General features: G+C 39.6%; 1 protein-coding gene across 1 annotated transcript in view; it reads left to right on the top strand.

Moving 5' to 3' along the window:
• Positions 1 to 1,768: 1,768 nt before the first annotated feature.
• LOC121378200 (solute carrier family 15 member 4-like) overlaps positions 1,769 to 25,961 on the top strand; it is a 136,728-nt gene continuing 112,535 nt past the window's right edge. Inside the window, exons 1-8 of the mRNA XM_041506279.1 lie at positions 1,769 to 2,238; positions 4,991 to 5,089; positions 5,888 to 5,973; positions 6,327 to 6,466; positions 7,438 to 7,607; positions 8,456 to 8,661; positions 9,360 to 9,546; positions 11,542 to 11,742. Coding sequence (XP_041362213.1) covers positions 1,950 to 2,238; positions 4,991 to 5,089; positions 5,888 to 5,973; positions 6,327 to 6,466; positions 7,438 to 7,607; positions 8,456 to 8,661; positions 9,360 to 9,546; positions 11,542 to 11,742 — 1,378 coding nt within the window. The 5' untranslated portion in view covers positions 1,769 to 1,949. The remainder of the gene's footprint in view (positions 2,239 to 4,990; positions 5,090 to 5,887; positions 5,974 to 6,326; positions 6,467 to 7,437; positions 7,608 to 8,455; positions 8,662 to 9,359; positions 9,547 to 11,541; positions 11,743 to 25,961) is intronic.

Here is a 25,961-nt window from a genome sequence, read left to right on the forward strand (position 1 = left end):
ATTCCATCTAGAGATAGATGGTGGTCCACTTTCAGATGGGAAGGGAGGCAATCAAGTTTTACTCCAAAGGAAAAAATATTGTCTCACGGTATGTCCTAACAGAGTTAATTCCCCTGACATTAAGTACATGCAGTTCAGTGTTAACGCGTTCGCCTGAGAACAAACCCAACAAAACAACCCCCCCCCCCCCCCGAAACAACAACAACAACAACAACAACAACACAAAAACAAAACACAAAACAAAAACAACAACAAAAAAACAAACACACACACACACACACACACACACACGCGCACACACGTACGTATATATATATATATATATATATATATATATATATAACCCATCGGAAACAAAGAAATACTACCAATTGTGATGTTGTTTGTGGATATGTGTTTGTAACAGAACTCCGGCTACAAATAAGATACATAAAATCAATAATACCTACATTCATTACATGTTGACCCTTAAAGGTGCTATGTTAAGGTTGAAACAGCAATATTTAGTTATTTTCGTATTTATTTATAATACATAGAGTACATAGTTTGGAATCAATAACTCGTGGATATTGAAACTGTAATATACTTGCACGCCATTTAACAGAGCCGGCCTCGGTGGTGTCGTAGTTAAGCCATCGGACATACAGTTCGCAGCCTGGTACCAGCTCCCACCCAGAGCGAGTTTTAAAGACTCAGTGGGTAGGTGTAAGACTCTCACTACACCCTCTTCTCTCTCACTAACCACTAACAACTAACCCTCTGTCCTGGACAGACAGCCCAGCTAGTTGAAGTGTGTGCCCAGGACAGCGTGCTTGAAGCTTAATTGGGTATAAGCACGAACATAAGTTAAAGAAAAAAGAAAAAAAGAGTCGTGTTCATTAGATTTCTATTCTGTCATGTCGTATGAAATCTGTGAATCCACAATATGTGGCAAGTTGACTGTCAGTAGCTACATAGGGCTGTCAGAGAGACCTGTAGGTGAGTTGCACAAAGACAGGAAACATGTCGACAACATAACCTGACATAACGCTAACATAACGTTCGGAAAGGCTGGGTAAAACAGTATACTACTCGGAATGGTACCATGGTTTGCAAAGCTAGGCTGAGGGTGTGCGCAGAGCAAAGTAACAATTAATCAAATTAATCCATCATTGATTAATCAAACTATTCCTTCATTAAGCGGATTATCATAGACATTATTATATGATGGAAATGTCACATACGAAAGGTAGTTTTGGCTGATAAGTTTGGCGGATTAGTTAAACTGATTTTTTTTATTCTGCGAGTAATGAATATTCAACCACAAACAGCTCTCCACCAGTTTGGACGACCTAAAACACACCTTAAAGACAGTGTTGCCCGGAAGGTAACCTTCTAAGTGGCTCAAGAAAACACTGCCTGAAAATACATTTAACTGTTGCCGACAAGTGCATTAATCAGCTAGCTATATAGTCGTTTTATCTCACTTGCTGATCATATTTTAGGCTACAACTGAATTATGGCTGCCTAGCTTTAAATAATAAAAAAAAGCTATTTGCAAAACGGATTACGGTAGCAAAGGTTAACTAAAGAGGAACGTATTCACGGTGTATATTTCAGGTTATGTAATTATTGCGACCCGTTTTTTTTTTGTATAGATCAACGTCCATGTTAATATGTATTTAAGGTTAAGCAGTACATGTGGTTCTATTTTCTATACATGTTTTATTCATGACTTGTGTCTAAGAACACTGCTGTCTCTGTAACCCATTCTCCGGTCCTCACCAACCCCGGTATTTCACACTACAGATAAACACCCTACCACTGATAACACAACAACGCCCCTAAATATCAGTCGTTCCGGTCGTTTGTTTAATTCATGTCAAGATAGGAGGCGCCTGCCGAATCTTTTTGCAATGTTTACATTTTCCAAAGTGAATATCACACTATACACCGTCAATTGATCCAGGATGGAGGACGAAAACATTTCTGGGACGAAGGTTCGTTACGGCTACGACAACAACGCTTACGATGAGATATCCCTCGATGACGTGCACGTAAAGCCTGACGGAAATGCACGAAGTGGCTCGAAGGCGAAGATTTCTGGTCGAAGTCTGCTGGTGGTTCTGAGTATCCTAGTGACTGAGCTGTGTGAGAGGTTGACCTACTACAGCGTGGTCAGCAACCTCGTGCTCTACTGCACCAACTACCTCAAGTACCCCAGCTTTGACGCCGCAAACATCAACTACGTGTTCACAGGTGCCAAGTCTTCTTGCAATTGCTCTCCTGTCCACTTGTATATCTGCCTGCCTGCCTGTCTGTCATTGTGTCTCTCTGCCTGCCTGTCTGTCACTGTGTCTGTCTGTCTGTCACTGTGTCTGTCTGTCTGTCTGCCGTCCTGCCTGCCTTCCTTCCTTCCTGGCTGCTTACCTGCCTGCTTGCCTGCCTTCCTGCCTTCCTGCCTGCTTTCCTGTCTGTCTATCTGTCTGTCTGTATGCCCACATGCTCTCCTGTCCGCTTGTCTGTCTCCCTGCCTGTCTGTTACTCTGTCTGTCTATCTGTTTGTCTGTCAATGTGTCTGTCTGTCTGCCTGCCTGCCTGTCTGCCTGTCTGCCTTCCTTCCTGCCTGTCTGCCTGCCTGTCTGTCACTTTGTCTGGTTGTCTACATCTTTCCTCGCATAGTAGCCACTCCATCGACCTACCTACATATGTCTGTCAGTCTATCTGTCTGTCTATCCACCTATCTCTCAACCTGTCTTCGTGCCTGCCAACTTGTCTGTCTGTTTTGCCCGCATGCCTGCTGTCTGTGTGACAGTCAATTTATCTGTCTGGTTGTTATTGTCTATTTACCCGCATGCCCTCAACCCCTCCCGCGTTATCCAGTGTGTCTGTTTACCCACATGCTAGCCCATCTGCCCGTGGGTTAGTTTGGTTTCTTTTTCTTTTGTTTGCCTGCTTGCCTGCTTGCCTTCCTGCCAGCGTGTCATATTTGTAGCAGCTCAACCTCATATCTGCTTTTTTGCAATATATTTGCATCTTTGTAATATTCTTTCTTCTTTGTAATATTCTTGGTTCTTTGCAATATATACTGAACAAAAAAAGAAACTTCCGATTTGTACATATAGTATTTGTTGTGTTAAAGAATTCATTGTGTAATGAAATTATATAGGTAGTATTAGCCTTGCGCTGTATTATCAGGATTCATGAATTTTATCGATTATTTTTGCACTGTTAATCGTCGACAACGTGAAATTCAATTTGCACGTGCATGCATGGTTCGACATGTCCCGTGTAGTATTCGGTCAGTTTGTTTTACTTGTCTTACTGACATTGTTGTCAAGTGAACGAAAACGCTTCCAAATTTGTAAAAAAATTAACGTTTTTTACATTGTAGCATTTTTAGTATGCCAAGAATACCCAATAATTTACGCGAACGGGCGATTGGCATGCTTGATGCTGGCATGTCGACAGAAGACGTTGCAAGGCATGTTGGGAGTTCTAGTCGAGCGATACGAAATCTTCGCGTAAGATTTCGAACGACAGGAAGCACCAACGACTTGCCACGTCGTGGACGTCCGCGTGTTACAACGCGTGGTCAAGACCGCTATATCATGAACACGCATTTGCGCAATCGATTCCAAACTGCCACTGCTACTGCTGCTAACACACCTGGGCTTCAGTGAGCAAACTGTTCGTAATCGTCTGCGGGAGAACGATTTACATGCACGATGTCCTTACGTCGGATGCGTTTTAACGCAACGTCATCGTCTAAATCGCCTTAATTGGGCACGTGTACACACTCGTTGGATACGGCGACGCTGGAATACCGTTCTTTTTTCGGATGAATCCAGATTTTCTTTACAACGTGGTGATGGCAGGGTGCGCGTCTACCGTAGGAGAAATGAACCCCTACCACACTTGGTCAAATTTTCTCCCAGTTTCTGTTAACCTATGGCTATGATTTTTGCACCAAACGATGCATCATGGAACACTCTTGTATCGGTGTGATGTTGTTTGTTAATACTGATGTGATACCTTTACTAAAAGGCATTTGCGATATTTCTCGTTGCTGGTGCGGGGTTTAGCTCAGTAGAGCGTCGTCCGAGGTGCAGTGGGTCGCAGGATCGATCGCCCTCTATGGACTGACATTTCCCCCAACTAATGCTCCACGACTGGTACACGCCGCATGACTGGCACATCAAATGCTGTGGTATGTAAGGTCCTGTATTTTGGAAAGTGCACATACTTTCCGTTTTACCAGTAAAAGTACCTCATGTAGTGTCACCAATGGGTCCACCGACGGGGATCGATCCTAGACCGACCGCGCATCAAGCGAACGCTTTACCACTGGTCTACGTCCCGCCCCCGTCAGTCGACTGAGTGCTCGCTTGAGGTACTTGCGTCGCAGGATCGAATCACCTCGATGGATCCATTCAACTGATTGTTTTTACTCTCGTTCCAACCAGTGCATCACAACTGGTCAAAGGCCGTGATATGTGCTTTCCTGTCTGTGGTAAAGTGCATATAAACGATGTCTTGCTGCATTGAGAAAAAATTAGCCGGTTTCCTCTGATGACTACGAGTCAGAAATACCAAATGTTTGACATCCAGTAGCCGATGTTTAATAAATCAATGTGCTCTAATGGTGTCATTAAACAAAACAAATCCTAGACGCCAAACAGAAATAATTATTTTTAGACGCTAAATAGGCATAGTTTAAATTGTGTCAAGGTGTTGTTAAACAAATATTCTTTGACTTGAATTTTAACTGTTAGTCTGTTACAGTATGTTTATATAGATACAAAATGGTGAATCTGAACTGTTACAGAGCATGTTTACATACATACCATATGGTGACATTTAACGGTTACAATCTATGTTTATAGAAATAGTATGGTGAATTTTAACTGTTACAGTGTATGTTTATATAGAAATAGTATGGTGAATTATGTTACAGTGTATGTTTATGTCCATGTTTTAATATATGCTAGTACAAGTGCTATGTTTACAGGGACCGTGTACATTTTCCCCGTGGCGGGCGGGTACGTGGCTGATGCCTTGGCGGGTCGCTATAACACAATCCTCGGATCAGGATTCATCTACACTCTAGGTAAGCTATACTTTAACAAACATTTCATGTTATCAATAACAACAATCAAATAAATAAATAAATAAATATTGTATACAATCCCATGGGAGGAATATTTTGTCCTTTGGGGACAGGTATTTTGTTATACATTACTTATGTTTCCCACAATCGAGACGCCATTCCTTGGAAAAAAGTCCTGCACTCGCGCTAAGGTGAAGGTCAAGAGTTAACGTGCACATCCAGAGCACGCTGTTGTAGCGCACGCCTGTCTTGGACAAATGCTATGATCAGTTCTTCCCGACACTTCTCCTTATTACAGGCGTACGGGCTGTCATTTGTATTTAGAGGGAAGGCAGGTATTTGCTCGATTTTAAACGAAAATGCCCGAATCTCGATAACAATATTTGTTCATGTTAGCATTAATGCGAAACAGCTATATAAAGTTGCAAAGGAATCACTACGCATTTTACATGGATTTAATTAGAACTAATTCTGAGGGTAGAATGATGGACATACATTGTGAAAAGGCCTCAAGTTGGCACATTTTGCGCGAATATTCAATCTTTTTTGCCTGAATTTGAGGAATTGCTCCAGCCCTGGTTTGAGGGGCAACTTCCCCCTGTTGCGTACACTTATGCACCTTATAATAGTATCTGAAAGGTACAGAAAGGCTCCAAAAGGTTTTGAATTAAGGCCGATTACGTTTAAATTGTATAATATAGTAAATATTCACAAGATGTTACTGTCGTGAACATAGGGTAAATCTGTGGTATTACATATTTGAATATTTGATTGTTTAATGTATTTTCTTATCTTTAGGACTGTTTCTGCTTCCGGCCTCCGCCATGGACTTCAGTGACATGTTCGAACAAGATGACGACGGGTCGGTGTTTGATTTAAGCCTGGTGAGAATAGTTCGACTTTAATTTAAAATACATTTCAAGTACTGAAGTTTTATTTCCCGGGCCATATCTAGCAGTTGTCTCTCCTTCATGAGAAACAGGAACCGTTCCTAGAAACAGAATTCATGACCGTATCTATCGAGGCAAGAGCAAGGGTCACTTGCACCCCTCCCCAGCAGCAAAATGTACGAAAAAGTTCCCTTTTGAGTTTAAAAGAGCCTTATTTTGATTAAGCTGATGATGACTGTATTACTGCGCGCTGATTGTTTTTATTGCTACCCCGTGTATTCTAGACTAGATACAGACTAGATACAGATGTTTTAAAGTGTTACTTAATTTGATTTTAATATATTCAGAGTACCAGAAGAGCATTCTACTTGACTGGTCTTGTCTTCATCGCCATAGGAACGGGAGGAATCAAAGCTAATGTCGGTCCGTTTGGAGCTCAGCAAGTCGAAAAACTGGGTGATGAAGCAGTTCAGACTTTCTTCAACTGGTTTGTTCTTCATTACAGACTTTGTAACTGATTTATTTATCATTACAGACATTCGTTAACTGGTTCATGTATAATTACAGACTAGTTCGTTCATAATTACAGACTTTCTCTAACCGATTTATTAATCATTACAGACTTTCTCTAACTGATTTATTAATCATTACAGACTTTCTCTAACTGATTTGCGTATTATTACAGATTTTCTTTAATTGGTTTGTTCGTCATTACAGATTTTCTTTAACATGTTTTCCTTTTTATCATCACAAACAGTTTTTAAAACTTTTTTTATTCCTACATCCTGCCTATAGCTGGTTTGTTCTTAAGAACAGTCTTTCCTTAACTGCTTTTGTTATCATTACATACTTTCATCAGCTATTTGTTCATGATTAAACACCTTTTAGACTGATTTGTTTATCACTGTTTTAAAAACTGGTTTATTTATCGTGTCAGACATGTAAACTGTTTTATTTATTATTACAGACTTTCTACAAATGGTATGTTTGTCATTACATACTTTAAAAAAACTGGTTTGCGTATGATTACAGACCTTGTAAAACTGTGTTGTTAATCGTTACAAACTTTCATTAACAGCTTTTATTAATCATCACACATGTGGGTTTTTTTTGTTTTGTTTTTTAACTAATTGACATTATTATCATTATAGACTTTCTCAACTGGTTTGTTAATCTTTAAATACTTTCTATAAGGATGTGTTCATCAGTTCCAACTTCGTTTGACTGAGTTTTGACGGACTTTCTTTAATGTTTTTTTTTCCAAACCAGTGCACCACATCTGGGCAAAGGCCATGGTATGAGCTTTCCCTGTCTGTGGGAAAGTGCATATAAAAGATCCCTTGCTGCATTAGGAAACATGACTATGTGTCAGAATTACCAAATAGAATTACCAATAGGCGATGATTAATTAATCTAACGCCATTTTTATTCAATGTCGAGGACTGGTTTTGTGTCCAGGTTTTACTGGTTCATCAACATGGGAGCGCTGATCGCCTACTCGGCGGTGGGCTACATCCAACAGGAGATCAGCTTCGCTTGGGGCTTCCTCGTCCCGCTCCTCAGCATGGTCCTAGCACTCGTCATATTCCTCTTCTCGAAAAACAACTACGAGCATCTACCACCTCAAGGTAGGGGCAAGTCTTATACCACCTCAAGGTAGGGGCAAGTCTTTTACCACCTCAAGATAGCGGAAAGTCTTTTACCACCTCAAGATAGGGGAAAGATTTTTACCACCTCAAGGTAGGGGCAAGTCTTTTACCACCTGAAGGTAGGCGCAAGTCTTTTGCCACCTGAAGGTAGGGGCAAGTCTTTTACCACCTGAAAGTAGGGGCAAGTCTTTTACCACCTCAAGGTAGGGGCAAGTCTTTTACCACCTCAATGTAGGGGCAAGTCTTGTACCACCTCAAGGTAGGGGCAAGTCTTTTACCACCTCAAGTTAGGGGCAAGTCTTTCGGTGTCTGTTTTATATATTGTAACAACCATTACGAGCATTTACCACCTCAAGGTTGGGGCAAGTCTTTCTGTGTCTGTTTTTTCCAGCCAGTGCACCACGACTGGAATACCAAAGGCCGTGGTATGTGCTATCCGGTCTGGGATGGTGCATATAAAAGATCCCTTGCTGCATTAGGAAAAGGGTAGTGGGTTTTCTCTGATGACTACGTGTCAGAATCACCAAATGTTGGACATCCAATAGCTGATGATTAATTAATCGATGTGCTCCAGTCGTGTCGTTAAACAAAAATAAATCTGTGTCTGTTTTATATACAGCGACAAGCACCATGAACATTTACCACCTCAAGGTAGGGGCAAGTCGTCATGGGTCTGTTTTATATATAGTAACAACCACTATGAGCATTTACCATCTGTAGGTAGAGCCAAACCTGTTGATGCCATGCCATACAACGCTGTAATATACTATGGCGGTATATACAAATCTCATGTAAATATATAATTATTATTTGTTTCTTTATTTTAGGAAGTGTTCTAACGACAGCGTTTAAGATCTGCCGAGCTGGCTGTAAGAAACCCGCTAACCCGGGTGAGAAGGTGAAATATTTCGACAAGGCTCGCACGTCTCACGGCGGGAAGTTTGACGACTACACGGTGGACGGGTTGATCTGCGTTCTCCGAGTCCTGCCCACCTGTGTTCTCGTCATAGTCTACTGGGCCATCTACTCGCAGGTGACGTCACATAGCTTAATGCGACGCCACACTGACACGAGTGCCTCGTACGGAAATAGCCAATTGCATAACAACCGATGAAATCGTAATGTTTGTCTTGTTACAATCGGCTATTATCGTACCAGGCACTCGTATCGTGTGTCGTCGCCTTTAGCCTATGTGTATATGTCTGTTTGTGCTGTCTCCACTTGCTTGCCTATCTGTCTGTCTCTGTGTCTATCTATTATTCTGTCAATGACATTGTAAAATTCGTCTGACAAACTCACCGGGCTTAAGGGTATAAATACTTTAAAAATAGATAATACTTTATAAGTGGTCACTAGAGACCATTTATCTTACAAATTCTTTGAAAAGCGCTTTTAGACAACGAGTTGTAAGATCAATAGTATATAGTATTCTATTTCATAAAAACCAAGTTAAAAATAAATATAAAATTCGTTTGCAAGAATACCCCCCCCACCCTCCCCCCCCCCCACCCCCACCAAACATTTAAGGCGAGTGTGCTTGCAATACGCCATAGAGCAGTTTCACTTTAACTTATATCTTACTGATCAACCAGTGCTTGTTTCATTGGATGCTATAGCTGTGGCGATCGGGTTAACACCAAGGAGCAGCCAACTGTTTTAAATCGATAACACATGTGTTATTGCCGTGTGATATTGTACGTAATGCATCATATTCTCACCAATTTATTTTAGATGTCGTCCACATTTTTCCTGCAAGGAGAGAGGTTAAATGTCGCAGTTGGAAACGGGAAGTTGCCGGTGGCTATCTTGAACGACTTCGACACACTCGCTATTCTGCTGCTGATTCCGATCGTAGACCGGCTGGTTTATCCGTTTTTTACCCGAATTGGTCGACCACTGACTCACCTCAAGCGCATAGGTAAGACAATTTGTCCTACGGAACCAACCGCTATGTGAACACAAAACATTCCTTGTTGGGTGGTACAGTTGTAACGCGTGTCTTCCAGGTTTTCATTTTTATGTTGTTATGGATTGTTCATTTCTTTCATGGAATCCGTTATTGGACAACTAACAACAGACGTCGATCTTGGATTGTTTGTTCGTGTGTGTGTGTGTGTGTGTGTGTGTAACATTAATGCTATGGCGGTAATCAACTTGTAATCCTCCCCAGCTTATATAATGGACAAATTAATTACTTAATCAAACATGAGGAACCCGGGCCCTTATCCCCCACCCCCACCCCGCCTATATAGGCGCATGCATAGACAAGGTATTGTTAGTGCTGGTGTGTCATCGATCATTCCTTGTTCCAGTTTGAGTTTTACTCTTGGAAAATTAAATCATTTATTGTTCTCTATTCAAAATCCACCTATTAATTGTATTCAAGAACTTCAAAAAAAAGTTTTAACATTTTATTTGGAAGGATAAACCCGACAGAGTTAAACGTATAGAAATGAATTATACTATTACAGATGGAGGAATTAAAGTACAAAATATTAAAAAAATTAATTATGGCACAACAAGGTGCTTGGATTAAAAGGCTTGTATGTATAGATTCAAAGTGGAGATCTCTTATTTTTAGTGAAGTCAATGTTTTATGACAGTTGGTATACGATGGGAATTAGATTTATAAATGATTTATTAGATGACAGTGGATTATTTACTGCGTTCCCACATTTTAAAAACATTTATAATCTTGATGTCAACTTTTTAAAATACCATGGTCTTTTAAGTGCAGTGAAGCAGTATTGCAATACATTTAAAAAAACAAAAATTAAAAGAAAGTTGCAAAATCCTATTTTCCCCTATAATAATTCGAATCTTAAAATAAGTTGTAAAGGCAGTAAACAATTTTATAATATTTTATTGGATCAGAAATTTGTTAAATATAAATTTAATTTAAAATAGGAAAAAGATTTAAATTTCAAATATGATGATGATGATTGGAAAACGGTAAATACAATACCTTTTCGCTGCACAGATAGTACAGAATTAAGATGGTTTCAATACAAGATTATTCATAGGATATTGCCTACAAATAAGTTTTGACGTAACATAGGATATATTGATTCACCTCTTTGCTCCTTCTGTAAACATGAAATATCAACACTAATGCACCTTTTTGGGGAATGTAATGACGTTAGGCATATTTGGGACAATTAAAGCTTTGGATGCAACAAAAAACTGGTATAATAATGAACTTTACCAAAAAAAATATATAAAAAATTGGGATTTAAGACGAGTAACAATGATCCTATTAATGCCATTATATTAATAACTAAACAGTTAATATTTAAAAGTCATGTAAAGTGTCTCATCCCAGATTTTACATGGATACAAAAGGAGCTGAGTCTATATTATAATGTAAAAAAAAGCGTGGCATTCTCTTGTTGCAATTATGATAAGTTTGTAAAATTCTGGTCTATATGTTGTTATCTCGATGTTGAAGCGAACGAACAAAATGGCCCAAGATTTGAGATAACTGTGGACTGAGTTGAAACTAGCCTTCTGATAAAAATTATGTCGTGGAACCATTTCCCCGATCTCCTGATTTCCTGGGATAATGAGTTTACGGAGATCGAGATAACGAGGTCCGACTGTATAGATTAATTTTTTTTATAATGTCCATGTGTTGTGGGGGCGGGAAACTTTTTTTCTGTATTTTGAATACTGCTTTTAGGATTTTGTCTAAGGAGGACTAGTATTGATATTGTTATTAGTATTTTGTGTATACATTTCACATTCATATATTTATTTATAAACATTGGATCTGTTACGTAAAGTTATTGAGATGTATGATTGTATAATTATAATTTAATAATCAGCAATAAATTGTATGATTATGAATTTTTTTTAAAGTTAAATAATAAAAAAAAAAGTTTGAGTTTTACAGTTGTGTGTGTGTGTCTTTCAGGGATCGGCTTTGTTCTGGCCTCGGTGTCAATGGTGGCAGCGGGAGTGTTAGAAATCTACCGGAAGGACGAGCTGCGGTCTAGCGGAGGAGTCATACAGGAGCTGGCAGGCGACGACTTCAACTCATCCCACATCTCCATCTTCACGCAGATCCCGCAGTTCGCTTTCATAGGAGCCAGCGAGGTGTTTGCTAGTATTTCAGGTATAGTGTGCTAGCAGCCAACATGGCACGTTTGTAGTTCTCTTTAGAAATGTCACGCCTTGTTATGATAAATTCTCAAGGCTCTCATCATCATCAACTCCCTGCAAATCACGAGATCTAATCACTTCCTTAGAAGAATTAAGGGAAGCATTGTTACGTGTCGTTTTGCAATAAAGTGCCGAATTGCAATAAAAAATGTTTTTTTCAAATTTCCGATTCCAAACTACTCTAACATGATCTCTGGGCTCAATTGAATACCACCAAACCAAATTTGTCATATCTTTTCATAAAATTGTTGATCAATGGACTTTTGAAATTTTCAGATATACTGCATTTCCACTAAGTGCCGTTATGCAATAAACTGCCGTTTTCAACAGAAAAAGACTTTCTTATCATTTCAAAATCACTGTATGTCTTTAACTGGGGGTGGCGAACAACTTCCCATTCCAACTTTTATCAATAATAAATTAAAAAAAAAAATATTTGAGTTTATTGCAAAAGGACACGCTAATGCATTTTTTCAAAGTTGTTGTTGTTGGTAAGTTTTAACGTGCATACATGCCACGAAAGCTTCACGCACGCCTGTCATGGGCTTAATCTCTGACTTCGCCAGTGACTAAGTCTAGGACAGGGGGGGGGGGAGTTTGAGGTGGGCGGAATTTGAAAATACAAGTATTTAGTAGGGTCCAGCGACTGCGCGGACCGACTAGTAGACACCGAAAATGGGCCGTGTTCTGACTGGCTGAATTTCGATTCCTTCGGATCTAACTAGAAAAACCTAAGTCTACGGAAAATAACTGCACCTAACATCATGTCCGGACTAAGAGTTTAAACCCAAAAATAAGTTTGACTGCTCGGTCGAAAAGGTTTTAAGGTGATTTGAGCAATTGAACGGGCGCCAAAGAAAAAAATGCGTTGGACTATTTATAAAAAAATAAACATAAGAATTTGGAAGCTCGATCGAAATTTTTTTTAAAGTCCAACTAAGCCCAAAAAGGAGGTTACCTGTCCTAGTTAAGGTTGGCGCAGCAGGACTCATGGCGAGTTGATGGACTGTTCAGGTCTGAAGATGGGGAGTCCTTCAGTCAAGGCCTGGATGTTACGGTCGATGGCTCCTGGGTAGATGTCCCGCAAAACCATCTTTAAGATGCGGTGGATGGTCGCATTGGACATCGTTGGCATCAGGAGTCCCTGCCTGTACAGTCCGTCCTGCTGGGCTGTCACGTAAAGTTTGTTCGAGGTTGGGGTACCTTGCAGCTGGTACTTCCCTTGTCCGGTTGGAAGTTGGCGCCAGTAGTTGTCTATCCAAGGTCCCTTTAGATGTTTGATATCGGTGAATATACTGCATTTCCACTAAGTGCCGTTATGCAATAAACTGCCTTTTTCAACAGAAAAAGACTTTCTTATCATTTCAAAATCACTGTATGTCTTTAACTGGGGGTGGCGAACAACTTCCCATTCCAACTTTTATCAATAATAAATTACAAAAAAAAATATTTGAGTTTATTGCAAAAGGATACGCTAATGCATTTTTTCAAAGTGTCGTTTTGCAATAAAGTGCCGAATTGCAATAATAAAAAAAAAAAAAAAAAAAAAAAATCCATTTCCAACTTACTCTAACATGATCTTTGGGCTCAAATGAATACTAGTAGGGTCAATATGACGCCTAACCCCAAATAAATTGCAAGAAAAGTTTTGTGATGGTTTTATGTGTTGTTGGGTCTGGAGAACAACATATGAAAAGTTGGACAGAATTGGACCACCGGAAAAGGGTCAAACATGACATCAAAAGAAAATGGTTGCTGGGCTAAAACAATGACTAATATTTACGATTTCTGCTGAGTTCCACTGTTTCAAACCATTGTAAGTATGAACAGTACTTACATAAACTAATATCTTTGTATGGGAATTATTCTATAGCATCATGGTGTCCCTTATGACGGCATGCAGTGGCGGATCCGGGGGGGGGGGGGGCGCACGGTCCCCTATTCGCGGCAGACGTTTTATTTTTTACGTTATATTTTACTCTCAAGATTGCAGGAAATCGCATCTACGGCACATCTGCCCCCCCCCCCCCCCCTTATAGAAAATCCTGGATCCGCCACTGGCAAGACGAGGAGGAGAACCCCCAAATTTGCAAAATAACATTTCTCTAGCCATTGTTCCTACTTTGACAATAACCCACCAGATCAGTCTTGTTCCTCTTCATCTGATATTGGCTCCTGTGACATATTATCACAATTGCTATCCTGGCAACGTCCACAGGCACTTGTACAATCCATTCCCTGCTTTCTACAGCTGCATCTGAGCATGTTACAACCAGCTGAACAGTTGCAGTGAATCATCTGAAGTAGAATGTCAGGAGCAGGACTCTTATCCATCATAATCGGAACTAATCTTTCGCAATGAACATCCCAACCCCATTCAGTCGGGTCCATACCCTCACTAGTGCCCATCCACACCATAATTTGATAGTGCGTCCCCAGAGAGTGAAATTTCGTGGCTGAAGCCGTTGGAGGAAGTCGTTCTGGTGTGACGAAGGTCTTAGCTGTTGCAACCTTCTTACAAAGTAAACTATACCTCATGGATTCCAGGGAGTCACTTTGATTGCCACCGAACAATGAAATCATTGCCCTGGAGCCAGCATTTTCCACAGCAACTTTGTCATTCTTGGGTGAACAAATGACTGTTGAGCAACTACGTAAGACCGAATCATCCTTGATGATCCTTTGGAAACAAGTTTTTTTTCCAATCCCAAATATCCTGGACGTTGTATCACATCCGGTAAATGCATGGGTAAACAGAAGATCAACACATACTCTATCACTTAGTAGTTGTTTTAGAACCCCAATGTTATAAACATATGGTGTGGATTTGTCTGAGCGAAAGTAGATATCCTTGCAATCCTTAACCTTTGCATGATACAGGAGGAGGATCAACAAGTCTGTGTCTTCCCCGATGAGAGTTGTAGACTTGTAGGAAGACATAGAAATGGCTGCTTGCACTATATCCACGTCTGCATCTCCTTCAGCCTGGATGACATCACAGCCTTTGTGCCGTAAGCAGCCAGCAATGAGATCAATCATAGTCTGTTTGTTTGTCTCGTTTGAAAGGAAATCCTCCTTTTTCCCAACGAACTTAGTTGCATCTGATATGTTGACTATATTTGTGATCTTATTTACACCATGTCGCTGATGTGTGTTGTCCTTTATGCTTGGCCCTTCGCCATAGCCGTCAAAAACAACAGTGGCACTACCATAGTGATTCAAAGTGAATGACACATATGTATCAGCAATTGAACTGTACGTGGATCCCTCATTCCATTTTAAACGATGTAGAAGAGATCCTCCATCTAGAACATAGTGCTCGGTGTCTGGAATAGCCTGACAAACTGCATCATCAGATAGGGCAGCGACATGATTCCTCAATGCTTCCACCAGTTGTGCCTTATCAGGTTTGCGTAAACAATTCTTGGCTTCAAATAAAGATGGTGGATATGGGCAAAGTTCGTAGCTCATTACATCATTAAGGCAGAGATCACCCGACTGTGATACTACAATGAATCTTTGAAATAATAGAGCTGGATCTACTGTTCTGTCCTCACTAACCTTGATGGCCCGGGCAGTTGCTAGTGTCCTGACTTTTGTATTTCGTTTGTGCGAATATGAAAACACAGACTGTCCTTCCATCTTTTTCACTACATCACTGCCTACTGCGTAAAGGTCATGCACATTTACATCTTCATTGGCACTGATTCCAGTTATTATATTGCGTAATTTTGCATTATCAGAGAATGGAGAAACACGTCCAAGTTTTTCTGCAATTTTCTTCGAGTCCACTTCATCTCTGGTCATCCTTGAAACGGCTGTCTCTTTATGCTGTTCGCTGATAGTATAGACATTCCTGGTGAATTCCTGCATGGCATAGTTGTAAACTGATGTTACAGTGGAAGACATTGTCCAAACAGCTCTCTGATATTCTGTCATGCCACTTCCTCGTGTAAGCCCTCCTGTACTTTTAAGGGACCTCATCAGTGTTTGTTCAATCACTAGATCTGAACTAAGACCAGCCCAATACTGGTTGGTGCGTCTGATGACATGGAATCCATTTGTGAACTTCAGATAAACTGCAGGGTTGTCAGTTTCCAATGCGTTCATCTTCTGAAGGTATAAATAGCCAGACTTGAGGTAATTTGCATGCCCAGCCGCTGCGAATATGGGTAGACAATCGGATATAGCATGGAGGTGCATTTTCCATGATCCTGTACGGTCGGCCTCGATTAGTTCCCTGGCAACTCCAAGCATTTGCTGATAATTCAGCCATAGTTTACTTGTTTTCGAATAATCTGATAATTCACCTTTTTTCAAGGTCAGCGCATCATCAATCCTTTTGATACAATCAGACTTCAGCAAATAATCCAAATCAATTTCACCAGTCTTCAGTTCAGTGTATAACCATTCAAGTTCTTTCAAGTGATTTGCAGTGCCTGGGAAATCATCAATGAATTTAGCTACAATTAGATCTGTAAGGCACTGATCAACAAGAAGATGCCCACGAAATGCTCGCTGCACAGCTTTTCCAGTCATCATATGTATTACTGCATTTCCACCGTATATTGTCTCCATGATGTCCCTCAGACCACTCCCATCCATCAGTGTTCCTATGGCCCCCAAAAGATTCATGAATGTATGGAAGCTCCCTAATAACAACACAACATCTCTTAGTGGACTGTTGTCTGATACCTCGTTTATAATCTCTGAAGCTTTCCAAAACAGCGGCTGGTCGAACGTAATGATTGGTGGTACGTTGTGTTTACCAGCGAGCTTGCATATGTACTCAAGTGTAGAGAAGATACATGTCTTGTCTCCAGAGTACAAGTCAATCATTGGTAGGAAGACTATGGAAGACTGGCCAGGATGAACACATTCCTTGTGTAACAGATGCATCATTCCCTGCCAATTGGGTGAAGTTTGCCTGAATCGAATGGACATCTCCCACAATAGATCAATGTTATGAACAAATGCACTTAGAAATGGCAAAGGCTGAAATTCAACATTGCGACGGATGTTTTTTGCCCAACGGTATTCCTTAATGTCAACCTTTGTCATATCAATCAGTTTCAAGTCAGATATATTTCGCCTTTGAATCGTGTGATTAACTTGGTTTCCTGGTGTTGTGGCTACAATCATCCCCATTCCATGGAAAGTGCATTTTCCATCTAGGGTAACTATGTTGTGATCGACGTTATCTGCCGCAAATAACAACATCATATCATCGTAATCTCCACCTAAGACATCGGGTGCAACTGAACAAGCGGCAATCTCCTCAAACCTTTGCACTTCAGAGTATGAAGAGCACAACCCCATAGTAGACAAACTGTCTATCAGGAATCGAGATCTGAATATATGGTGCAACTGCACTGCGAGCCCAATCTGTAAAGGTGATATGGCAATCCTTGGACGAACTGTTTGAACGATGGACTGGCCAATACTTGCCACTTTTCTACAAGTGTCCTTTCCAACGAAAAGGTGCCGATGCATAGACCACAAACTTTCTGGTACATATTGCAAGGCAGGCTCTAGTTTTAGTTCTGAAGCATTTGGATACTCGTCATTCACAGGCATAGTCATAGCTTTGATATCACTTTTGAGGAGTCTAGCGGCAGTTTCTATTATGGCTCTCTTCTGGGCTTCCTCATCATCTTCATTCGGCATGCTGAAGTAACTTCGAAGGATTCGTCCAGTCTTTTCATGGAAAGTCACAATGTCATGTATCCCCTCACCTTCAGCTACAAATATCGAGTCTCCGTAGTGTTTCATCATTTGGGTCTTTAGATACTGATTCCCATAGACAACAGACTCGTTATTATTTAAATACTCCTTCATTTTATTTGCAAGGTCGCTAATAGTAAACTGTTCTTCATCATTGTCCTCAAAGAAAGCACACATCTTAAGAAATGCTTGTTCCTGGTCCGTGTCCCTTGGTCTCCCAACTTTCTTTCGTTTACTACCACTAGGATCTACCCTATACTGCATAGGAATATCCCGAAAAGTGCGAAAATGTACATCACAAGAATGATGGTACAAACAGTCTGCTGCATGCAAATCTCCGCCATAATATTCAACGCGTCCTTTGACAGTAAATGCCCATTCATCACCACGTCTCGTACAGCTGACCAATATTTTATCTACAAATGAATCTGTTTTTACACAGCTATAGTCATCACAATGAGCAAGTTTGGTGCCCTGATTTAACTTCACAACTTTATTCCCACAGAATAAGCAGTCCGTTTTGCTATTGTAAGGGCCAACTGAAAGACGCGCACTTCGTTTGAGAGATGGGGTAGAACACAACTTAGTTTTCTTGTGTATTGCAATATCTTTTTTATTGATGTAATTCAAACGACACAATTTGTGCACTACAGTTCCATCTGCTACAATGATGTCATCACCTCTCTCGATACTTGAATTGTTAATACCTTCGGCTCCCTTTTTACCAATTTTAACGTAGTCTTCATTATCTAATTCCTTCTGGCATAAAGGACATTTTGCTTGATTTGTGCTCATTTTCAAGCCCTGAAATTGCAACGGCAGTATATGTCACTAGCTGTTGTTGTTCATCATATATGTACGTGGTCTATTCCTGCGAATGAAACTATAATGAAAACTTTACCTAAAATGATGCGGTTGGGGTAAGATCATCATCAATGCAGTATCACATTCAAAATCATAGAAGAAACTGTTCTACGGAGGTCGCAGCGATGACTGCGTGTGTCATCATTTCACGAATATGACATATTTTACAAACGACTGAAGTGACGTCGTGGATGACGTCAGATTTGGACGTCACATTAGGATGACGTCACGTTTCTAGTTCAGCAATGATTTATATACTTTCTACTAATGCTAAAAAATAGTTTGTGAACTTAAAAAGGTTGGAAACGGTAGAATCCATCAGCTAATAGTAGATATTTGCATTTTCCTCCCTTGGCAGCCATCTTTGTTTAACGTCATGTTTTGACCCTTTCCAGTGGTCCAATATCGTCCAACTTTTGATATGATATACTCCAAATATAATAGTACAAAAAAACATCATAAAACGTTTTCTTGCAATTTTTTTAGGGTTTGGGGTATTTTCAGCTTATTTTGACCCTACTATACCCGCAAACCAAATTTGGCATATCTTTTCATAAATGTGTTGATAAAAGAACTTTTGAAATTTTCAGATATAGTGACTGCATTTAAGTTAATGTGCCGTTTCGCAATAAACTGCCCTTTTCAACAGAAAACGACTTTCTCCTCATCTCAGAATCACGGAATGTCTTTAACTAGACATGGGAAACAAAATCCCATTCCAACTTTTATCAATAATAGCATACAATTTTTTTAATTTGAGTTTATTGCAAAACGACACGCTAATGCATTTTTCCAAAGTGTCATTTCGCAATAAAGTGCCGAATTGCAATAAACTGCCTTTTTCATCAGAAAACGACTTACTTATCATTTCAAAATCACTGTATGTCTTTAACTGGGGGTGGCGAACAATTTCCCATTCCAACTTTTATCAATAATAATTTACATAAAACATTATTTGAGTTTATTGCAAAACGACACGCTAATGCATTTTTACAAAATGTATCCTGTGCAATAAAAGTGTCAAATTGCAATAAAAAATTGTTTTATAATATTTCCTATTCCAACCTACTCTTAACATTCCGATTCTTTTTCAATAATAATGATTGAAAAAATAAAGATACATACATGGTAGTCGATAGAGGTCATTTATGATACCAGGGTCGGCGGGGGGTGGGGGTGGTGGTTGGGGGGGGGGGGAGAGGGGGGATATGTAGTAACCTGTAGGTTACCTGGCACTACGATTATGTTATGTCAGTGCCTCCATGTACGTTGGGGGATGGGACGTAGTTCAGTGGTACAGCACTCGCTTGATGCGCGGTCGATCTAGGATCGATTCCTGTCGGTGGGCCCATTGGGTTATTTCTCGTTCTAGCCAGTGCTCCACAAATAGTGTAACAAAGGCCGTAGTATGTACTATTCTGTGGTATGATGCATATAAAAGATCCCTTGCTGCTAATCGAAAAGAGTAGCCCATGAAGTGGCGACAGTGAGTTTCCTCTTTCAATATCTGTGTGGTCCTACCTTAACCATATGTCCGACGCGATATAACTGTAAATAAAATGTGTTGAGTGCGTCGTTAAATAAAACATGTCTTTCCTTCCTTCCATGTACGTTGTGTATAGTATGTGCATGTACGTAATGTATACTTGATATATGTATATGAATATGAGAGAGAAAGAGGGAGAGGGAGAGAGAGAGAGAGAGAGAGAGAGAGAGAGAGAGAGAGAGAGAGAGAGAGAGAGAGAGAGAGAGAGAGAGAGAGAGAGAGATAAATGGAGAAAAAGAAAGGGAGATAGACATGAAGGGAGGCAGGGAAAGCGAGAGAGAGAGAGAGAGAGAGAGAGAGAGAGAGAGAGAGAGAGAGAGAGAGAGAGAGAGAGAGAGAGAGAGAGAGTCATGGAGGGAGGGAGAGAAAGACAGGGAGACACACACATAGAGAGAGAGACACAGACGGAGACGTGGAGAGAGGGATGGGAGCGTGAGGCTTGATGTCCACAATAGATTTAAAGTATAGAGCTAATGTCTCGAAATTGCATACTGTGCACATTCAATGTACATAACATTCATTTACCGTGCCCGAAGTATATGCAGTATACAGTACTTACATTAAGTGTACGAGTACAATACATACATCATGTACATGAAGTATATGCTACATACGTCAAGTATAGTAAGTATATTGTTGACCTTTTTGCCACTGATGTTTTGCCAGTTGACATTTTGACCACTATAATTTAGTCCATACACCATTTACTTTGTGTACGCCTAGTGTACGTAGTGTATACTACTTTCGACTAGGAACCATACATACATATATCTCCTTTGTTCGAAGGCAGTATATACTGCGTACTCCAGGAGTACACAAAGTACATGGTGTATACAATGCTATAAAATATGCGGAACGGGATCTAGCTCTAGATATAGGACATAATGTCAATTGATGTACGTAGTGTATACTGTCTTCGACCAACAGGCATATCTGTATGTATGGTTCCCAAATCAGCATGTGTGTTCTGCAGTGTCTGGGGATGTACTCACCATTCCATCACCCCTAATATCACTGGTTCGATAGTGATTCATGGGCGCATGCCGTCACAGCCATCTACAAACATACTAAATTTCAAGGAGTTGCCCGTATGCATGCTGTAACCCCATCGTGGTGCACGGGTGTAACATTCTCGTTGAGAATGGCCAATACAGCTCAACTCCACTTTTGGGGCACCTTGTTGGCCGTGTGGTGCATCCCGTAATGTTGGATGATGGGATCCTGGTGATTGAGTTGTGAGCATATTTCTGGCAATATACCACTTCATCAATGGACAACGAACAATGGCTTTATGTTTTCAAATTCAAAGGCTGTTTGTATGTATATCTGCCAGCAAAGAGGTCTCCACATAGATGCACAGTTTACGAACAAAAATCCGATTCAAGTTCTGGAGGAGACCCAATTTGTTGGGGTTATATTTGACAGGAAGCTATCTTTTGTGTCCCATCTAAAATAAGTTAAACAGAAGGGCTTAGAAAGCTCTCAATATTATTGGTATATCAAGTTATTGGTAATACAGAATGGGGAGCGGACCGAAATGTTATGCTCCGTCTGTATAAATTTCTTCTGAGTTCTAATCTTGACTAAAGATTCGTTGTGTATGGGTCGGCATGCAAGTCTTATTTGCAGATGCTAGATCCTATACACAACCAGGGACTTAGGCTTTGCCTTGGCGCTTATAGAAGAGAGCTTGTATGTTGATGTACATGGACCTTGTTTGGGGTGGTAAACGTGTAAAGTTTTCTTTGCAGTATGCCACCAAAATTAAATCATTACTGCGGTGTTTGATAACAAATATATGAAGTTGTTTGACTCAAGGACGAATGTTGTCCTTAAATTTGGTTTTCACATTTTGTTTTACAACCTTAGTTTATTACACCACCTAAAATTATGTGTGAGCTTGTGCATAGGAACAAAGACCATACAGATGCTGTTGTATACAAACAATATTTCATGGGAATGTAATACAGGTACCGTGATTTTATTCCTGTTTATGCAGACGGATCACGGGATGGGAATTATATGCTTGTGCTACAGTTTTTCCATCAGACACAATAATTTCCATGATATTGCATGACTTGGCATACATTTTTAGTGTTGAAGTTTTGGCAATCATTAATGGCTTGGAGGAAATAAAGGATTCTGTTGGATCCAAATTTATTATCTTTACAGACTCACTTTCGTGTCTCCAAGCTTTACGCAGTATGAAGCTGGACCATCCCTTAATTGGGATGGTAATACGAAAATGTGTCTTTTGATCCATTGCCAATAAACATATTGTCTTTTGTTTGGTCCTCTAGTCATATTGGCATCAGGGGTAATGAAAAGGCAGATTCAGCTGCCAAGTCTGCTTTGAATTTGCCTCATCCCAGTGTTGGTGTGCCGTATATTGACTTTGAACATAGTATTAACCCATTTTTCTTTTTAACATGGCAACATGCTTGGAATGGATGCGGTTGTGAAAAGGCTTCATTCTGTCAAGCTAGTTCTGGGAGAGTGGCAGTCTTCCTATAGACAGTGCAGGAAGGATGAAATAGTCTTATGTCGTGCTCGCATCGGTCATGCATACATGACTCATTCATTTATCTTGAAGACTGTTCCTCAACCTCAGTGTGAGTACTGTCAGTGTACTCTGACGGTACGCCACATTTTGGTTGAGTGCAATCACCTGAAGGTGTGTGTGTGTGTGTGTGTGTGTGTGTGTGTGTGTGTGTTGGAGTTTTAGCCACGTATGTGAGTATTGTCGTGTATGGGATTTCATTTGGTGGTATTCATCCTGAAATATATCTGCATACATTATATTAATTTATGTAATATCGTAAAAGATGAAACACACTTGACATATCATTATCAGTTCACTTGTTTTCCAGGAGCTTAATAGAGAAGACGTGTTCTTGCATTAAGCACCATTTTAATAACTAAAACAGTCTGCTATATGTTATTCAAATATTTCATTTTAATAATTATTAGTGTAAAGTGTTGTTACGAATTATTTCTTTTTGTTTCTCAGATGTTGTTTGATTAGAGTGGGTGTTGTTAATCATCTATTACTGTATTTGTTTTCCCAACTGTTTTCGGTATTGTTTTTAGCGTTAGTTATTTATAAAGACTATATATATTTTTCTCAATTGTTGGTTGATTAGTGTGGGTGTTGTTGACCAGCTATTATCGTATTACTTTCACAGCAATTTGCTAGGTTGATAAACGACTATTTCTTTCGTTTGTTTTTCAATTGTTGTTTGATTTGTGTGGATATTGTTAACCAACCACTACTGTAGTGTTAGTGTGGTTGTTGATAAACGATTTCTTTTTGTTTCTGATTTTGTGGTTGATTAGTGTGGGTGTTCTTTAAAAACTATTACTGTATTTTTTTCACAATTGTTTGCTGGTGTAAAGTGGTGAAGATAAACGACTATTTTTTTGTGTTTCTCAATTGCTGGTTGGTTAGAGTGTTTTAGTGTTTAAAAAATCTTTGTTATTTTAGCAACTCTTTGTTAAAGAATGCAAGGCGTGATTACCTATTTATTTCATTTGAAATAATTATGGTACAAATTGTGTGAGGTGCGTTGTTGACCTTCTATTTCTGTATTCACAACTATTACCTAAATAGTGTGAGGTAGCCAATTATTTCTTCTTTTTTCACAAATACTTTCAATTGTGAGGTCTTATTAGCCATTTCACTTATAACAATCGTTGTTAAATAGTGCTATGCAACTACTTTGTTTCACAATTAATAGTTAAACAGTTCGAGGTGTTGTTAACCCAGTATTTCTGTTTAAGAAGTCTTTGTTATCACTAATTATATTTTATTGTTTTAAAAATAGTATGAGGAGTTTTTAATAATTATTTGTTAACCAGTATGAAGCATCGTCAACCATCTAATCCTTTAACTTTTCACACCTATTGGCTAAATAGTGTGAGGTGTTTGCAAACTTTTAAAAATTTTAATAACCGTTGGTTAAATGGTGTATGGTGTTGCTAACCGTTTTTTTTGAGAGTGTTGAAAAAGTGTCGGCTAAACTATATTGTGTTGTTGTAACCAACTATTTGTGTGGTTTGTTTTAGCAGCGGTTGCAGTGCAAGGTGTGGTTAACCAATTGCATTTCAATATTTGTTATCTAAACAGAGTTCTGTGATATTATTAAGCTTACTTTTGCGGTTCTAACTGTTTAGTAAAGACATATAGTGGTGTTTTGTTAAACGGTTGTAGGCTATATTTTCACAGTAATTGTTTGATAAATTGTGTATTAAAGTATTGTCAAATATGAGACCTTTGGACGAAGAGACGCATAAGACATGGATGTTGCTTCTAAAACATGATTTTAAAACACCAGTGAAAGATAGAACACCGAAACAGAAAAATGCTATTATTCTGTGTTGGAGGTACAAGGAAGATTTAGCTTTTGGCACTGATAGCAAAGGCCAAGAACATATTTATTATGAGGACAAGAAGGTTCTAGCCAAGAATAACTTGAACAAATTAGTGAAAAACCAATTTAAGAAATCAAAAGGTTCCGGTACTAGGACTTTAATTCATGACATGAAACATACATACACTGGCATGAAACATACATACACTGGCATGAAACATACATACACTGGCATGAAACATACATACACTGGCATGAAACATACATACACTGGCATCAGCGAAAAACAAATCAGACACATTTTACAAGATGACAAGACACACACACACGTGTAAACGCACGTTTTTTAAACAGGGCCCCCTTACAAACTATACGGGCAGATACAGTTTTTGAAAGAGTGCAAATGGACTTGATAGACATGCAGCGTGAAACTGTGCATTCAAAAGGGTCAGACTACAGGTACATGCTGACATTCATTGATGTGTTTTCTCGCTTTGTATTTCTACAACCCTTGAACAATAAAAGTGTTGCCTATGTACAGCAAGCAATTAAAAGCATTTGCACACAGCATGGTTACCCCGAAATTATTCAGTGTGATAATGGGCCAGAGTTTCGAGGGACATTACCCACGTTTCTGGCTAAGAAGGGGGTCACAATTATCAACAGTCGCCCTTATCATCCTCATTCCCAAGGCAAGGTGGAGCAAGTAAATAGATCCATCAAACAGAAAATCAGATATGACATTTTGAAAAAGAATAGACGAGGATACAATTGGGTGACAAATCTGCCATACATCGCTGAGGCAATCAAAAGTCAGCCAAAAGAGGTTGTGGGTTACCAAAGTCCTTTCAGCGTGTATTTTGGAAGAGGAAAACATGTTCAATCGGCGGACGAAGTGCGAAATAAAGCAAACGTGGCTTCTGACAAATGTGCTTCACAAATGAAGCACATATTTTCAAAGAAGTTCGCGTGTTCCATCTATGAAAATGGTGAAAGGGTGCTCCTTAAGTACCCTACTTCAAAATTACGAGTACCTATGAAACGCACAGTTACCTTGGCGAAAATTCTGAAGAAAAAAAAAATCGTATTCTAGGTACAAAGTTGTCTTCAAAGATCCAAACCAACAGGTTATAAAGCAGTGGGTCTCTGTTGAATTTATAACCAGCCTTACACAGAGTGAAGAAAAAACAAGACAGCAAATTTCTAAAATTAGGTTTAAAGATATTCGAAGAAAGCAGCTTCATCGCAGGAAATTCTACATTCCTCTGGTGATTGGGACTAGTGCAGACAGACAATCGGAAGAAGATATTCCTGTACTTGAAAGCCTCCCTGAGATTAGCCATGAAAGACTATTTAACAACCAAATATCCTACTGCATATGGGAATTGTCAATTCGATGCTGCTGCAGACCAATTGCAAAGAATTGGTATTCACAGAACGGGAGATCAGATACAGGCAGTGGCAGTTGAGCATATTGAGCATAATGGGGAATATTATGAAGAATTTCTGGGTGAAAACTCGGTTTCCCAATATGTGCAGAGAATGCAACAGAAAACCACGTTTGGTGATCATTTTACTCTGTTGGCTCTCTCCAGAGAATTCAACTGCCAGTTCCTGGTTGTAAGTTCTCAGGGCGATGAATATACAAGAATAATATCCAACAGTGGA

This window comes from Gigantopelta aegis, chromosome 8 (genome assembly GCF_016097555.1).
Source record: "Gigantopelta aegis isolate Gae_Host chromosome 8, Gae_host_genome, whole genome shotgun sequence".
Taxonomy (NCBI): domain Eukaryota; kingdom Metazoa; phylum Mollusca; class Gastropoda; order Neomphalida; family Peltospiridae; genus Gigantopelta; species Gigantopelta aegis.